This window comes from Alexandromys fortis, unplaced genomic scaffold (assembly GCF_014885135.2).
Source record: "Alexandromys fortis isolate MF-2015 unplaced genomic scaffold, M_Fortis_MF-2015_v1.1 scaffold_11, whole genome shotgun sequence".
Classification (NCBI taxonomy): Eukaryota; Metazoa; Chordata; class Mammalia; order Rodentia; family Cricetidae; genus Alexandromys; species Alexandromys fortis.
Genome location: NW_026067912.1, coordinates 1,296,882 through 1,314,553, shown reverse-complemented (window position 1 = coordinate 1,314,553; position 17,672 = coordinate 1,296,882). Strand labels below are relative to the sequence as shown.

Genomic DNA, 17,672 nt, shown 5'->3' with positions numbered 1-17,672 from the left:
TGAGTTTGAGGCTAGTTTCAAGAACAAAACGTGAAGGCTGTAAATTGAAAATTCACACAAATGCCAGTCTTCTCTCTCTGTGTGTGTGTGTGTGTGTGTGTGTGTGTGTGTGTGTGTGCACGGGCATATGTGCGCATATCAGGGCACAGATCTGCCACTTACCACGAGACTCTGAGCATTGTGATTCACTTCTTTATATAGGACTGCCCCTCAAACTAAATGAAGTCCCAATGACACTTAGGGGAAGATGCATAATGGTACTATAATTGCCCAGGCACGAAATAAACTATAAATTGTTACATACATATTATTTCTCACCTGCTTCCTAAGACTGCTGTGAAAAGTTAGTGAGCTGTGTTTGTCTTTGTGGGTACAGTTTCGAAGGTGCTCAGTCACTCTTCATATCAGAAGGCCAATGACGGCCTGAGCTAATGAAGCCATGTGCTAATAAGGTGCTGTGATATCAAGGTAATGGAAAATTGTGATCCGCGGAGGAGAGGCTGATGAGCTCTTGGCTGAAAGGGTTGTGGGACAGGGAAGATATGACTGCATTGCTTTTCTTGTTCTTCAACTCAGCTGGTGGCTCCCGGAACCCCGTGTCGCGAGCAGGTGCGGCAGTGTGACCTCCCCGAGTTCTGCACTGGCAAGTCTCCCCACTGCCCCACCAACTTCTACCAGATGGACGGCACCCCCTGCGAGGGCGGCCAGGCCTACTGCTACAATGGCATGTGCCTGACTTACCAGGAGCAGTGCCAGCAGCTTTGGGGACCTGGTAAGGACCCTGCTGGAGAGCTTGTTGTCTTCCACCCACCGCTTCTGAGCCGGTTCTCCCCCCCTGGCCCCTTAGCATGGCCTAGAACCTCGGCTTCAGAGCGTCTTCAAACACCACCTCTCATCCTCTTAGCTCAAGGGAGACATCCAGGGGCAGCCAGGTGACAGGATTCTTCCTAGTCCCTTGAGGCTTTTAGTTCTCCCAGGGTATTGGATAGCAGTACCCTTCCCCTACACACACCAATGAAGTGGGCATGGAGAGTAAAAGAACGTGCAAACGACCCTTAAGCTACAAAAGATGCTTAACCTCAGCCATATTAAAGGAAAATAAATTGTAGCTACCATTAAATGGAGTTTTTCACGTGTCAGATCACAAAGACAGCAAGTGATATAATAATAGCAACACCTATCATTAATGGAGTTAATGATTAAATGGAGTTAATCATTAAATTAAATTAAATTAATGGAGTTAATCATTAAATTAATGGAGTTAATCATTAAATTAAATTAAATTAATGGAGTTAATCATTAAATGGAGTTTTTCACGTGTCAGATCACAAAGACAGCAAGTGATATAATAATAGCAACACCTATCATACTATGGTATTGTGGAGGGTATGAGGAAACAGACCCCTGCAGAAAGCAGTTTAGAGATAGCAGAACTTTTAATGCACTTACTGGTCCCAGTAGTTATAGTAGGCTTAATTTTTTCCCACTCCCCCTTTTTTCTAAAAAGTTTTTTACATGGAATGGAATAGAAGAGGATATAAAAATAGACATATAAATAAACATTTATTGATAATTTTGCCAGCGCAAATTTATACTTTAATCAATGAGTATCCTTGTTTGCTTTTTACATAAAGAATTAAATCTTGGCTAAATAGTTGATGGTACAGGTCATCGAGGGTCTTCAGCACTTCTTAAGAGTTGATCGATATCATGATTTTACCATTGTCAGTGATAGGAACACCAACTCACATCAATATGTGGGACAAAAATTACAGAAATAAGTCTATGGTTTTACCAGAAATCGTTGAAAATTCTGTTTTAACCCCAAATAATGATTCATTTAGTAATTTTTATTTTTAGTTTTTGAGATACGGTCTCACTTTGTATTGATTGCCTGCTGGCCTAAAATGTACTGTGTAGTCCAGGCTGGCCTTCAACTCTCAGAGATCCACCTGCCTATGCCTCTCAAGTGCTGGGATTAAAGGCATGCACCACACTCGGCTAGGATTATTGTTTACTTGTTTGTTTTTAAGAAACTCAAGTCTGCCACTCAAGCAGCAGTTTTACAAATCAAACCATCTAACAAAATGCAAACATTAATCTGGTGCTTAACTGCTGAGGTATAATAGTAGGGAAAACATTAAGACTGTGTTTTCCTTGATTAACCCGCTGCACAAGAGACAGCAAGCCAGCAGTACAAACACGGCCATTCATAATATAAAGTAGCCTCACGTCTGAGCTGAGGGATTCCAGTGCCATTCATTGGCTGTGTGCAAAGTGTGCAAGTGTGTTGAGAACCATAGATGCCGTGAAGTCACATGATGTAGTATGGATAAGCTCTGCCAGAAGAAACACCTTGGATTCATTACACGTTCTGTTTTTAATTAATTGTGGTCACATTCAGAAACTCGTTACTGTTGCCCATTTTCTGAGCCCCTCTCCCAAGATCCAGGTATGGGACTCCATCTGCCACCATTTCCAGGAGCTGGGAATTAATAGGACTTAGAAACAGCCTCCAATTGTGCTTGGGGATGGGTGTGAAGATGTTTTCGAAGATGTTTATTGTACTGTTGCCAGTTGTAGCAACAGTGTCCTAGGTGCCCTGTAGTACCAGCCAATTAAAAGTAGCCCAGTTGAGTCATGCAATGAATGGCGTGCTGCTGAGTTCCGTGTCCTGAATATGATCACCCCTGCAACAAACTGAGTCACAACACAAAATGCAGAACAGAAAGAGAGAAGATGCTTCCGCTGTTTGTTGCATTCTCTCAAGAAGATGCCCCAGAATCGAATATAAAGGATGCAGAAGATAAAGAAGATAGCCTGGCGGTGGTGGTGGAGCACACCTTTAATTCCAGCACTTGGGAGGCAGAGACAGGCAAATCTCTGTGAGTTTGAGGCCAGCCTGGTCTACAAGAGCTAGTTCCAGGACAGGCCCCAAAGCTACAGAGAAACCCTGTCTCAAAAAAAAATAATTTTTTTCCTTGAAAACACACAGCTAAAGATTGTTGGTTTTCTCTGATACAGGAGAGAGAAAACAGGGCAAATTATAAAGAAAAATTTCCAAAGATATGGTTTAGCTCTTTAATGTTTTGGACATGGATTATTAATCTTTTGAAGACCAGAAATAGGACAGCCCTTCTTCATTAGCAAGCGAGCTTAACGTGCAACTATCATAGGTACACGTCTTCAATGAAGTGTTAAAACCAATCTAAAATAATTTGCCGGAAACAGTCTTGATGAATATAGAAGTATCATATTACCTGAGGCTAGCCCTGCCGCTGGGAGCCTCTGGCAGGCTTGCTCACTGACAGATGTTTCTTGCACACCTAGGAGCCCGGCCTGCCCTCGATCTCTGCTTTGAGCGGGTGAATGCAGCTGGAGACACTTATGGAAACTGTGGCAAGGGCTTGAATGGCAAATACAGGAAGTGCAGCCCCAGGTGAGGACCATGGGAGAAAAGAGTGACCAAGTGATCCGAGCTCTGTTCTCTTCACTCCCACCTGGCTTGGCGTGGCTGGCCCTTTTAAACAAGCCAGTGAGATCCTGTATCTGTTCTCTCTCTGTTGTTTGATAATGCATGGTTCAGTTGGCCCTAAGGAAGTAATAAAGAAGTGTGTTTGTAGCATTGCTTCTTAGGACGTTGAGCAAGGTTGCTTTGGGGACTCTCTTAGAGCAGGGCAGGATAGCTGGATGAGGTGGCACAGGCCTTTAATCCCAGTATTCAGAGGCAGGTGCGGGCAAATCTCTGTGAGTTTGAGACCAGCTTAGTCTACAAAGCAAGTTCCAGGACACCCAGAGCTGTTATACAGAGAAACCCTGTCAAAAAAAAGGGGGGGGGGGCAGGGCAGAAGATGGCCCTTTTGGACCATTTTTTGCAGAGTGCTAAGATTATGGCCTGTTCTTTGATTCATCCCTAGTTCATTCATCTCTGATTCATTCATCCCAGGCACCCACTGACCCATCTTTTACCTACCCACTTTCCCACTGCCTTTGCAGATTTATCACATGCAAGACGTATATTGAGTGTCTAGAGCAGTGATTCTCACCTTCCTACTGCTGCGACCTTTTAATAGTTCTTTGTGTTGTGGTGACCCCAACAAGAAAATTATTTTTGTTGTGACTTCATAACTGTAGCTTTGTGACTGTTGTGAATTGTAACGGAAATACTTGTTACCGTCTTAGGTGGTGCCTGGGAAAGGGTCATCTGACCCCCAAAGGGGTCACGACCCACAGGTTGAAAAACACTGGTCTAGAGCATTATGATAATCAGTGTAATAGTTAATAGCTTGGGGTGGTTTCCCCAAGAAGTTCTTTGGTTGAGTTCTATAGCAGATATTTACATGAACAGGGTGAGGAGTCACATTGGTGTGTAAAGAAGTGTTTTATGTAGAGAGGTTAGAGAAAAACTGACAGTTGACAAGCCGATAAATACAGTAAGCTGCAGTTTGTGGGGACTAGAGGAGAGCGGCTAGAGGAAGTGGGGTGGATCCTGAGAGACTTAAAGGGGAAGTGGGATGGATCCTGAGAGATTTAAAGGCATTGCTGGAAGAGTTTGGTCTCCTCCTATGGACAGAGCAGTCAGGGCCTCGGTGTCTGGCAGGTCAGGATAGAAAGAAGGTAGTAACAGGCATGAGTCAGGGAGACTGTAGGAGGGATGATTGACAGGGAGAGAAATGCTCAATCCCAGGAGCAATGAAGGCAGAGGGAGACCCAGCTCCTCGCTGGAGTGTCTGGGTGAGTGGTTGTGTGATGAATGTAAGGTGACAGCCATGACTCATGCCTTGCAGTTATCCTTGAAGCTAGGGCATCTCAAGTTCAGCTCTTGGCCTTGGTCTGAGAGACAAGGAGCCTTCCCCCTCTCTTGGTCTTCCTCAGGTCTCTAAACTGGTCCTTGGCCCTACCCCTCCTAACACTGAAGCTCTGCATCCCCAGCTCCTCCCCAGTCTTTGATACTGTCTTCTCTCCCCGCCCAGGGATGCCAAGTGCGGGAAGATCCAGTGTCAGAGCACCCAGGCCCGGCCCCTGGAATCCAATGCCGTATCCATTGACACCACCATCACCTTGAATGGGAGACGGATCCACTGTCGGGGCACCCATGTCTACCGGGGTCCTGAGGAGGAGGAAGGGGAAGGTGACATGCTGGACCCAGGCCTGGTGATGACTGGGACCAAGTGTGGTCACAACCACGTGAGTCCCTGCCCCAGCCTCCCTCAGAAACCGAGATAGAGACAGAAATTGAGAAGTGTGGGCTTTGGAGGAAGGCACTCGGCTCCCAGAGTAATAGCATCGCACTCACAGGTGCCCGTCTAGAGGTGCCCACCCATAGACTGTGGATTAGGCATGTCAGTGAACTCGCCACTGTCATCTGTATCATTAACCATCACATGAAGCAGAAGTAGTCTAAGGGCCAGGGAAACCAAGGAAAATAATGCTGCCCATCTCCTTTATGTAATTGTGTTAGTGAAGTTATAAAAACAAAGGAATCCCATGGTACGATGCCCAGCACAGAGTAAGTTCCGCCACAATTATTATTTTTCAGGCATAAAAAATTATTATTTTCAGGCATAAGTTCATTTTTGGATAGCAGATAACCAAGATAATACCAGACTGTAAATATGTCCTAATTGTTGAATGTAACATTTTAGCAGTGTTTGCTATCTTCCCCAATCACAAAGGTGATAGCAGAATTCAATTGCTGCCCTGCCTTTTGGGGCTCTTTGTGTTTATCACTATAATATATCAATCGAAGAGTTACCTTTTGGGGTTCCCATTCATCTTCAGTACAAAACTCCCATGTCCCAAACCTTCCCCATCTCCCTGTGGCTCTACTGATGGCTGCTCTCCCTTTCTGCAGATTTGCTTTGAAGGACAGTGCAGGAACACCTCCTTCTTTGAGACCGAAGGCTGCGGGAAAAAGTGCAATGGTCACGGGGTATGTGTGCAGAAGCCTGGGTTCCTGGATGCTGTTGTCGCAGGGGTGTGTCCTGTGGGAGGTCACCGCTCTCCTAGGTGCTGAACCGTCTGTGGCCCCTCACTCTAGGTCTGCAACAACAACAAGAATTGTCACTGCTTCGCTGGCTGGGCTCCACCGTTCTGTAACACCCCAGGAGATGGCGGTAGCATTGACAGTGGTCCTTTGCCCCCCAAGAGTAAGTGAGATCAATGGAGACCATGGGGATGGGTGATTGATGGTCAGGAGCCACCAACCCGTTTGCATTGAAATATGGCATTGTTGTCTACAAATGTGTTGGGCTGGAGTCATAGGTACAGTGGAATACTGGTGGCTGTGAGCCATAGGCTGGATTTGCCTGTTGCAAAGTCCAAGTTAAGTTGGCTTCACTCTCTTCATTCTCCAGGGAGGAGCCAAGAAAAAAGAGGCTGAGTCGGAGGAAGTCAGTTGCTCCTGCATGGCTTAGGCTTAGCTGCCTTTTTGCCCTTTTACTGCTAGGAGGGGAAGAGAGATCAAGAGAGACTCTAGGTCTTTGGATAGTCACAGATATTTGCCTGACTAACTAGTAACTAGTCCTTTTATGGGCACTTGAAATAATCACAGTCCTGGGGTGTACTGTATTGGGTTATTCTGCCTTTTACTAAACAAAGGCTAAGAAATGGGAAAGCAGAGAAGTTTTAAGTTTTATAGTTCTTAGGAGAAGTCCGGGGACCTCTACTCCTGTGGCTTCTAAACTTCGTCTTTGAATAATTGCAGAAGAAATTTTTAAAAAATACAAGGCTAAAACCTGGGTGTGGTAGTTTCCACCTGTAATCCCAGCACTTAAGAGGTTGAGGCAGGAGAATTGCTGCAATTGTGAGGCCAATCTGTGCTGCACAGTGAGTCCCTAGGATACAGAGTGAGACCATGTCTTAAAAGACAAACAAAGTAACATGTAAAATAGAGTAAAGTGGACTTTACTTATTGACCCAAGTGTACTTTGTGTATTTAAACTTAATTCGTGTAATCATAATTCGTGGAACTGTTGAGGTGGCTCTGGAACCGACTGTGAGATTGAGGGTCGAGGGTGAGAGTTCTAATCCCAAGGTGTCTGAGCCAGTATTTTCTGGTCACTGGCCTGCCTCTGGGAAAGATTGTGATGTAGGCTGACTTTATGAAAATCTATTAACTGGAAGCTAATGACAAATGACAGAGTCGGAACTGCTTTGGAGAGTTTCTCTGCCGTTGAAAGAAATGACTGTGCGTGTGTGTGTGTGTGTGTGTGTGTGTGTGTGTGTGTGTGTGTTTTTAAAGAAAAGCCAGTGGGCTTGACTCTTAAAGCTAGTATTAATGCCCCAATAGTATATGATGTATGTGTGTTTAAAATAAGTTGCACAAATGAAATGGAAACCAACTATCCGAGGAAGAATCGCGACTGTATCGTTTTTACCGTAGCCAGGGCAGCCTCTAATCCTCCGGCTTGTGCTCTCTTCCGGCAGGTGTGGGCCCCGTGATAGCCGGGGTGTTTTCGGCCTTCTTCGTGCTGGCTGTCCTCGTGTTGCTGTGCCACTGCTATAGACAGAGCCACAGACTGGGCAAGCCCTCGGCCCTCCCCTTCAAGCTACGGCAGCAGTTCAGGTGGGATGGGCACTATGCCCGCAAGGACTCGGGGGTCCCTTCTAGTCTGCAGAACCCTAGTGGAAGAGTTGGTGGGTTGGTGGTGATGGGTCTAATTCTGGGGAGACGAGTGCAGGGGACATGCCACCTTTATCCCTTCTGACCTGCTCTGTCACCATGGCAGACACTGTTAGGTAATGGCTGTAAGTGATTTCTACTGAGTGTGGTCATCACTTGTGGATTCTTCTCAATAGAAAGTACCCAGCCCATTCAAATTGGGGTCTGACATAAAATCTCCTTGCCTTCCTCCACCTGGTTAATTTGTACCTCATTTTTTAAAGAGCAACAAACTGATGGACAGAGAAGGGATGGCAAGCTAAAGGCAGTCACGGGAATAGCTAGACATTAACCCGAGAAGACAAATGACTGTTTCGTTTAGATATTGATGGAGCAGATTCTCAAGAGTCCTGTTAAACGTCCTTTGCTGGAAGGGATTTTTTTTTCCTATCCTGACACCTTCTGGGTCCATGCCTGGGGGCGGGGTTTAGTAATGACCAATGAATTTCTGTCTCCTTACTGAGGAGTAAGGGGCAAGGCCGATCCCTTCCTTGGGTTTCTCCCCTGGTCACGTGTGTACCTATTTATTATTTAGGAGACAGGTTTGAGAGGGTCACCCTACTCTCTCCAGAGGAGGGTTCATTAGGTTTGTCAGTTGGCCTGGGCCAGAGGAGCTCAGTCCACACACAGCCCTGACCACCTCCCTCCTCCCTGTCCCCTCTTCTCTGTTTCCAGTTGTCCCTTCAGGGTGTCTCAGAGTGGTGGAACTGGCCATGCCAACCCAACTTTCAAGTTGCAGACGCCCCAGGGCAAGCGAAAGGTAAAGTCTTTGCACCACTGAGCTTGATTGGTTTCCTTTGATCTCTGTCAGTCTTTCTAAGAGTTCACGGGTGTCCATGGGATTGGTAATGAAAGCCATTTTATTGGTCTGGGAGACACATCAGTTGGTTCTGAAGCCTGCTATCTGATGGGCTGAATAGGTCAGGTGTCTGTCCTGCCTTTAAGTGAGACTCTGGTCACCTCACTGAAACACACGCATAGAGAAGCTGCCTCATCTCAGCTGCCCCTTGTCTCCTCCATACAGGTGGCCAACACCCCTGAAACTCTCCGAAAGCCCTCCCATCCTCCTCCCCGGCCCCCTCCAGACTACTTGAGTGTTGAACCCTCACCTGTACCATTGCCAGTACACCTGAACCAGGCTGCCAGGAGTTCCCCGGAAACTAGGGCTCTGGTAGAAAGAAAGGAGTCCACCAGGAGGCCTCCCCCAAGCCGGCCCATGCCCCCTGCACCTAACTGCCTCCTGTCCCAGGTAAGTGAGTTCTCAGCAACCCTGGGCTGGGGACATTGCCCATAGCAGGGTGCCTGCAATGAGGGACACTGGAGCCTAGGGTGATGTACTGGTTGGATTTGATCATCTTTCCTTTGTACTGGTGAATCAGATGGATTCCAGAAGTTCAGCAGTAAGAGGAAGAAGTTTCTTCCTTGCACAGTCCCTAAACCACATGATGCCTTTTTCCTATTTGATTCCACCCACTTTGTACCCCAAATTAGCTTCTTTCAGTTCCCTGAGCTCTTGTCCCCTCCAGATCATTGCAGATGCTGTTTTGACTCATACGTACCCATATCCCTTTGCTTGGCCAGCTCCTATTCATCCTCAGTTGTGACTGGAGATAACACTCCTCCTGAGGGGGCTTCTCTAACGCTTGTAAGGCTGAACTTAGTGCCCTGTACCTCTCTCATCGTACCCATCCCTGCAAAGTGTACCCACCATGTTAGCTCCCATTCATCAAGGAGTCTCACTAAAGGGTGCACCTGATGCCTTGCTTATCTGAGGGGGGTCTCTGGGAGGCGGCAGGTCTAGACTGGGCCCCTCATTTGTAGCTGGTACTCACAGCTTGGAACCCTCACCCAGTGGCTTGTTTGCTTAGGAGGTCTACTCTGGTCTAAGTGCCCCAGTGGACACATGGGTGTTTTGGGGGCAGTGGCCCAGCATAGTGGCTTCTAGAACTGTCTATGTGTTTGGTGTTAGGAGACTCCTTTCTTTTGGCATGGTCCAAAAGTGTCCCCAGGGCCTGGACTTCTCTGATCACAGCAACCACAGGGGCAGTGAGGATTTGGTATGGTCCCTAGGGCATGCATGGTTCCGTGAGGGTTTGGTATGGTCCCTAGGGCAGTGAGACTTTGGCAGAGCTGAGGGTATTGGGTTGGGTTCTGTGCTGTGAAGCTGCTGTTTCTAAGTTCCCGGGGTGGGGGCAGGGATGTGATCTACAAATCCATGTGGGGGAGAGATTGACTTGATGCATCTCAAATTTAGCATACCCAGACTCAGGCCTACCTAATCACTTTAAACACGACTCCGTGGCATCGAGATATACAGGCCCCTAAATGGACCTGCTCTGATTATTGTGTAAATTATGACCTTAAACTGAGCGTGCTCAGGGAGGCCCACCTTATGAATGCGAATGGACTCTTTGGATAAAGTTGCCTTGCTGCCACCTGTGGAGGGGACGTAGTTTGGCCAATCCTCACCATGCTCTCCTTGCTTGCAGCAGGTTATTGGCCTCTGCTCTGCTTCTTCACTCACCAAGAATCAGGTTATGGCATCAGACTGGCTGCTTTGGGAGGCCCAGTGCTGGGAGACCCAGGGCAGACCTGATCAGGCTCCTGTGCAGATAACAACCACCAAGGGCTCACTTGGCAGGTTCCCAGCTGGGACCTGACACCCACACCCCACTGTCTTTCCCTGAAAAGCCTGAGTTCTCTGGCGCAGTCTAGGTTCCCTCAGAAAGGGTAGAGCTGGTGTGTGAGTTTTTGGTCTCAGACATTTTTGACTTCTCTAGCTTCACTTTTTGCTCCGAGAAGTCATTCTTGTGAGGAGACCAACTCTGCAATGTGTCTGCTTCCTGTACACCTACCCCGTGCCTGGCTTGGAGTTCACTAGTGCCCTTCGCAGGCAGGCTAAGGAACTGGCTTTTCTCAAATCTCATCAGCTTGGGGGCAGGCTATAGTTGCCCCTTAAAGCATTTGTTTAAAGAAATTGAGTAGGGGGTTGGAGAGATGGCTTTTGGTTAAGAACACTCGCTGCTCTTGTAGAGGACCTGAATTCAGTTCCCAGCACCCACATCTGTGAGTTCCAAGGGATCCTCTGGACGTTATGGGCACCTGAACACACAAGGCACACGCTCACACATGCACATAATAAAAAATAATACAAATAGCCAGGTATTTGGAAGGCCAAGACAGGTGGATTGCTGTGAGTTCGAAGCCAACCTGATCTACACAGTGAGTTACAGGACAGCCAGGGCTATGTAGAAAGAGCCTGACTCAAAACAACAACAACAATGATAATAATTATTTATAGTTAAAAAAATTTGAGTAGCACAGAAATATGGATCTATTTTAGGACGTTTGAATACCTCACTCATTTATGTACTTGTTGAGTTGAGGGCTTCCTGCGTACCAACTGCCCAGAAAGCCTGCAACAGCCCCATGACCTAGACAGAAAAGGTGCCCTGCCCCGCCTGCATTTTAGTCCTAGTCAGAGGTGGCTAGAGAGAGAAAGTAAAAGCCTGACAAATTATTTAGGTTGGTAGGGATAAAGGCTATAAAAAGAAAGAAATGGAGTAAAATAAAATGACTTGGGGTACCACATGCTAGATAGAGATATGGTTAGGTAATAATAAGGAAAATTTTGCCATCTTGAGAAGGTTAAAAATAATCATCATGCCATGGATAGACAAAAAATAATCCAAACAAAGTAGCAACAGTAAAAACCATGATTTCTTAAAGTTTTAATTTGTCTGTGTACTGCTTGTGGGTAGGTGTGTGCACATGCCTCTCTCTCTCTCTCTCTCTCTCTCTCTCTCTCTCTCTCTCTCTCTCTCTCTCTCTCTCTCATACACACACACATACACACACACACACACACTCACACCATTCTTTCTGTTTCCCTGGACCACACCCACCCACTGAGATCCCATCCCAGGGTAGCCCTCCCTCTGTCTTCAGTTTGCTCTGGCCCTTCCTGGATGGCTGCTGTTTCCTTCTGTTGGCCTCAGGCAGGGGACCGTGGTAGTCTGTTTTGTATACACTCCTCTGCCATTTCAGCTTCTCTTGCAGATGACTGTCCTCATTAGCCCTTCCCCACCTGCTTTGTCCTTTGTGCCTGCTGGACCCCATGGCCCTGGATACTTTTACATTTTTTTCTCTCACTGCGGAAACTTCAGAAGTTTCTAGGTTCTCTGGTGTTAGAAACAGAGGACAGGGCACATTCTTGCAGATCAACCTGGTGCACCTGTGCAAACAGTCTCTAACATGGCCAACAGGAAGTGTCACACTGGAGACGACCATTTCCATTTATTTATTTATTTGTACATTTATTTAATTAATTATTTTAGCTTTGAGACAGGGTCTCACTATATAGCCCTGGCAGGCCCGCAACTTACTATGTCGAGTAGGCTGGCCTTGAATTCACAGAAATCCACCTGCTTCTACCTCCTGAGTGTTGGACTTAAAAGTGTACACACCACGCCATACCCCATCTCTAAATTTTTTTTTTATTTTTTTCGAGACAGGGTTTCTCCGTAGCTTTTGGTTCCTGTCCTGGAACTAGCTCTTGTAGACCAGGCTGGCCTCGAACTCACAGAGATCCGCCTGCCTCTGCCTCCCGAGTGCTGGGATTAAAGGCATGTGCCACCACCGCCCGGCCCCATCTCTAAATTTAATAGATATAGCAAACTTGTTTTTCAAAAAGTTCTTATTTTTTCCTTAGTATGTGAATATACTATTTTCACCCCACACTTACACACACATGCCAGTTCTTTCAAAATGAGACCATCTAGTATGTAAAATATTTGGTTTTGATCCATAAAATGTTAGGCATATTTTCTTTTGAAAGGAGCCCCTCAAATGAGACTTCTTGCTTCCTCCAGGACTTCTCTAGGCCTCGGCCGCCCCAGAAGGCACTTCCAGCAAACCCTGTGCCAGGCCACAGGACGGTTCCCAGGCCAGGAGGTGGCTCCCTGCTGCAGCCACCGACTGCTGGTCCTCAGCCTCCCCGGCCTCCCACAATATCTGTTCCAAAGGTGAGTTCCCAGGAGGACCCAGAAATAGCAGCGGGGGACGTATGTGACTGAGAAAGCCGTTTGCTCTCATCATCCTGGCGGAGCTTCTAGAACAGAAGCAGGAACAAGACCTTGCTTGGAGGACTATTTGACTGTACTTTACACGAACAAAGTATGATTTGCCTTCATTTGAGAAGCCTGAGTTCTGGTGGCTTCCAGCTACCTTGGCACCTGAACAGCTAGGCCACCTTGAGCCCTTGTCTTAGATAATCAGACTTAAGATGTACCAGTAAGGTGGTTCACCAGGAAAGATAATTTTTAAAAAAGCCTAGGAAACAGTAGGGACCAGCTCCATAACGTTGCTATGAGGGTCCACTTATGTCCCTTTCCTTCATGCTTCTCTTTGACTGCTCTGTTCTTAGCTTAGTCTGAGAAGTTGGGTCAGAAGGAATAAGGCAAGGAGGCTGGTTGCCATCCCTGTATTCCCATGAATCATTGGGAAACTGTTGTACTGAAGCCTGATGAAAGAGGAGGGGGCGACTTTATAGCTTTAGGGCGGCACACAACTTGCTCTAACTGTGAGGGCTGTTGGTCCAGGAAAGCAGCCACAGGGACAGACTTCTGAAGATCGTGCTTCTGTTCTTGACTGTCAAGAGCAGGAGGGTAGTTGCCCCTAGTCCCACTGGCCAGCACTGAGGTTACATATTTCCCTTTCTCTTTCTTTCCAGCTTCCTGAGTACAGATCACAGAGGGCTGGAGGAACAACTAGCTCCAAGATCTAGAACTGTATAAGAAGTTTCTTGTTTCCCTTGAAGACTCTGGATGCCATGGAAGATCCAGAAGAAAGAAGTCTGCTTGGCCACCTTGAAGCTTCTCCAGCCTTCTGGAGCCCCCCTCATCTCCAGAATCTCCCTTCTCGCCCCAGTGCCTCCTGTTTCCTCTGAGGCCCAGAGGGACTTCTATCTGATGGCTTCTAAGTATTGTCCTGTGCAATATACAGCCCTGGCGGGAAAGGGAGGCTGATGGAAGAAGATGGGGAAGATTCTCCCTCAGCCCCCTAGCCAAGAGCTACCAATGACGGTCAGGGAGGGTCTCAAGCTGGAGATCCCTCCTTCTGTGCCCAGCTTGGAGAAGGAATCTACGCAGGTCCCATGCTGGCAAGTACACAGGAGAACTGTTGATTGGCCTTCCTCTGGGATCCAGGTTACAGAGAGGCTGGGCCTTGCCTGTCTCTTAGCTTTCAGGGACTGAGGAAGCCGCTGCTGCATCCCTGCCCCAGGGCTTGGTCAAGGTGCCTGTTCCTGGTCAAATGACTGCATGCGTCAAGCCATGCTCCCCCGCCGCTCCTCACGTTCCCGTTCCCATATTTACACGGGTCACTCTCTGACTCAGACAGGTACTATTTGTAGGCAGCGTCGACAGCAGTGGGGAGTGGTCAGCCTGTGTCCCCTCTGAGCCGTGATGCCAAAGGTTGTTAGGACTCTCAGAATTCCCAGTTGCCCGTCCCCATTGTTTCGCGCGCCCCCTCCTCCTCCAACCTCCCTATCCTATGGTGCTTTGATGGTGAAACCATAGCATCCCTGACTTGCTGGTGACCATATGCCGATGACGGACAAATCAGGATCCTGCCTCACGGGGTAGGCACTGGACTTTCCTGCACTGGATCTCACGAGCATTGAGTTGAGTGAGGCTTGGGTGAAGGAGAAAGAAAGAGGAGCAGAGAGAGAGAACATGCCAGCTCTGCATGTAATTGTGGGTTTGGGCCTCAAGCAGGAAAAGGGTCCTCCCCCTTTTTCTGACCTATATCCTAGGTGATATTTTTTGAGGTAGTCACAGGTATACTGAGGGGACAGGCATGTTTGAAACCCCAGTTGTGAGGAAAGTATACACAGGGGCACCCGCCCCTCCCTCGTGGTCAGCTCTGAGGTGGGGCTGTTGATTCTAAAGAGATAGCTGATCTCTTTGGAAGCTGCCAGCAGCCACAGTAAACCAGATCTGGGCAGGGGGCCCCTAACCCTCCTCAGCCAGGGTCTTATCACACACTTCCATTGGTTCTCTCCTAATTACTGCCTATATGTGATCCTCATGAAAAGAGCTCAGGAGGGCGTCTTGGTGCTCTGCTTGTTAGGGCAGTCCCTCCATAGTTGCTGGGCTTGGCCTCTGAGAGGCCATCTTCCATCATCCAAAAGGTGCTGGGATAGCACTCCAGAAGGTCCTCTAGGGGCCTTCCCACCACCACAGCGAGCAGTCGCTAGCTCTTAGAAGCCTCCCTGAGGAGGAGACAAGCTTCTGACTCCCATTTATAGAAAACTTCCTGATAGCTCTTCACAGAGGAAACTCTCAACTCGAGCGCTAGGGATTGGAGGCAGGTGGGAGATGTGGGGTGCATGACTGAGGGTAGAAAGATCTCAGGAAAACACCTTTCTCCTCAGGGTGACCATGCGGTTCCCACTCTGACTCCCTGAGCCGTGATGCAGAAGGTGGCACGGACCTAGGTCCATTTCCTGCCTTCTGACAGCTTTCCTTACACGTGCTACGTCCAATGCCCAGTGACTACAGCTTGGGTCCTAAAATCACCCTGCCGCTCACCACCAAGTTAGAAACACCATTCCCCTTAAACCCGACCCCGTACCTTCTAGACGTTCTTGTGGGCTGCGTGGCCTTTCTCCCTCAGCTCAGGAGGCAGATGGCCCTGAGGGACAGCGCCACAGTGCCAGCATGAGCCTTCCGAACCTCAAGCCTTCGGTCCTTTGAGCCGTACCAGAAAAAGACCCATTTCCTTGCTCTTCGATAATCGTTTCCTTTTTCCCTTTGCCGTTTTCATTGCTTTGATGCCACCTCCATTCCATAAAATTATACTGTGAACAGGAAGATGGCAGAAACTTTTTTAATTTGGTAGAGGTGCTGGCAGCTACTCTGTTTACAACTCCATGCCCGCCTCTGTTATCCAAAGGTTAGGAAGGCTGCCACAGGTAGGGGCCCCTTCCTTTCCTTCTGCACCATGAAGTGTCCCATACAGATACATCTAGACTTCAGTGTCTGTCCCAAAGGGTTGTTTGCCACTTAGGAGAGGAAAGAGACTATTACCACAGAGAGAGGAGTGGATGATTGCGAGAGAACACTTTGGTCAACCTACCCCAAGTCTGAGCATCCAAGGCTGAAAAAACATTTTCTTGTGCATAGAAAGTAAAATTTAGGCCGAGCGGTGGCGGTGCACGCCTTTAATCCCAGCACTTGGGAGGCAGAGGCAGGCGGATCTCTGTGAGTTTGAGGCCAATCTGGTCTATAAGAGCTAGTTCTAGGACAGGCTCCAAAACCACAGAGAAACCCTGTCTCAAAAAAAAAAGTGAAATTTAAAAGTGTTTGAAATGTATGCCCTGGCAATGCTGAGGCATGCGTGGGCAGCCCGTATGTGGAGTTTCTTTTGAACTGTTCATATTTCATGGTCTAAGTTGATGAGGATGACTGACCAGGTCTCTTCTGCCATAGAAATAGCTGTTCCGTGTCCAGCCGCTATAGAGATGTTAGCGGACACTGAGGTAGGCCAAAGCCAAGGCTCTGATGGGCCGCGGGAAGTTCAGTTTGTAGCTGGGTGTGATGGCACATGCCTTTAGTGCCAACAGAGGCAGGCAGATCTCTGAGTTCGAGGTCAGACTGGTCTACACAGTGAGTTTCAGGACAGCCAGGGCTACACAGAGAAACCCTGCCTCCAAAACCAAAATTGTATATATATGAGACAGGATCTCACATATCCCAGGTTGGCCTTCAACTCACTGAAAAGCCAAGGACGACCTTGGAATTCCCGAGTGCTAAGGCTACAGGTGTGTGCCACACTTGGTTTCGTAGTCCTGGGTTCAAACCCAGATCTTCCAGTACCTTAGGCGAACACTCTACCGACTGAGATCCAACCCCAGCCCAGCCTGTAAATGTCCCGAGAAGCTAAATTAGCTGTCTGCCAACTGTAGAGCCCTAAAGCCATTTCTGACCGGTAAACTTCCTTCTTGCTTTCTGTTCCTTTAGCCTTGGTGACTTCCACCTGTAAGAGGAAACCCCCTTTGTGACCCCTCCCCCAAGACATGTTGATTTTAAGGTCTGAAGTCCTCTGCCATGCAACCGTCCCCGTCACTCCGCAGTAAGCCTTTGCCACAGTGTCTCCCCTGGGTTCGGGTAATTTGCCTATTTGATAAAGCTGGCATGAGACTCGTATTCTTAAAATCGGAGGCACGTGCTAAAGCTGGTCGTTTTGTCAAATGCTTGTAGTGACAGCCCCCAAAGGACTCCACACACAGGTCAGGGAACACCAACTGGAAAGGTGCCCCTTCCCTAGGGACGCCTACTAGAGGTTCTATAGACTTCAAGCCCAATACCCGAATCATGCTCCCAGGTCCTCTTGTACGACTGTGTGTACGCCTGCATCTGGGATACAGGGCAAATGTGAATTTTCTTTTTATTTGGGAGATTGTTCACAGGAAGTAGTCCTCTCCTCTCTTGTCCTCCTATTGATTGTTTACAATATTTGTACATCTATGCAAAATACTTGAATGGGCCATGGTGCCTTGTTTTGTTATTTTTTGTTTTTGTTTTATTTTTTCTCCTTGTTTGTATTTAATTAAAACAAATTGTCATTGGGAAATGCTGTCTGTTTGGTCAGCTCGTGTGTGTGTGTGTGTGTGTGTGTGTGTGTGTGTGTGTGTGTGTGTGTGTGTGCAGTTTCACTGTCCCACTGCGTGGACCATTTAAAACGTATTGCATGTACCTCTCAGAAAGAGGGCCCCTAGAGACTGCCAGTCTTCCCGCAAGGCCATGACCTGAGCCATAGTGAAGCCCCAGGTTTTCCATGGCCAGCAGAGAGGCTTGACTGCTGTTCCTGTGCAGAAGATGGTCTGGCTTCATTAGATCTTGGATTATCAAGGGCTTTAATGATCTTGAGATTCTAGTATGTTCTTTAGAAGGGGGCTGAGATACTATGCTACCATCTCTCCTTACTAAGGGGCATGTTCTAAAGA

The 17,672-nt window shown here is 47.7% G+C and overlaps 1 protein-coding gene across 1 annotated transcript in view; it reads left to right on the top strand.

Annotated features, from left to right (window-relative positions):
- The window catches only part of Adam19 (ADAM metallopeptidase domain 19), an 86,139-nt gene extending 68,840 nt beyond the window's left edge, over window positions 1–17,299 (top strand). The window contains exons 14-23 of the mRNA XM_050138661.1: window positions 577–772; window positions 3,331–3,439; window positions 4,974–5,187; window positions 5,855–5,932; window positions 6,041–6,149; window positions 7,429–7,567; window positions 8,339–8,423; window positions 8,688–8,912; window positions 12,535–12,687; window positions 13,395–17,299. Of these exons, the coding sequence (XP_049994618.1) occupies window positions 577–772; window positions 3,331–3,439; window positions 4,974–5,187; window positions 5,855–5,932; window positions 6,041–6,149; window positions 7,429–7,567; window positions 8,339–8,423; window positions 8,688–8,912; window positions 12,535–12,687; window positions 13,395–13,448 (1,362 nt within the window). The 3' untranslated portion in view covers window positions 13,449–17,299. The remainder of the gene's footprint in view (window positions 1–576; window positions 773–3,330; window positions 3,440–4,973; window positions 5,188–5,854; window positions 5,933–6,040; window positions 6,150–7,428; window positions 7,568–8,338; window positions 8,424–8,687; window positions 8,913–12,534; window positions 12,688–13,394) is intronic.
- The last annotated feature ends 373 nt before the right edge of the window (window positions 17,300–17,672 follow it).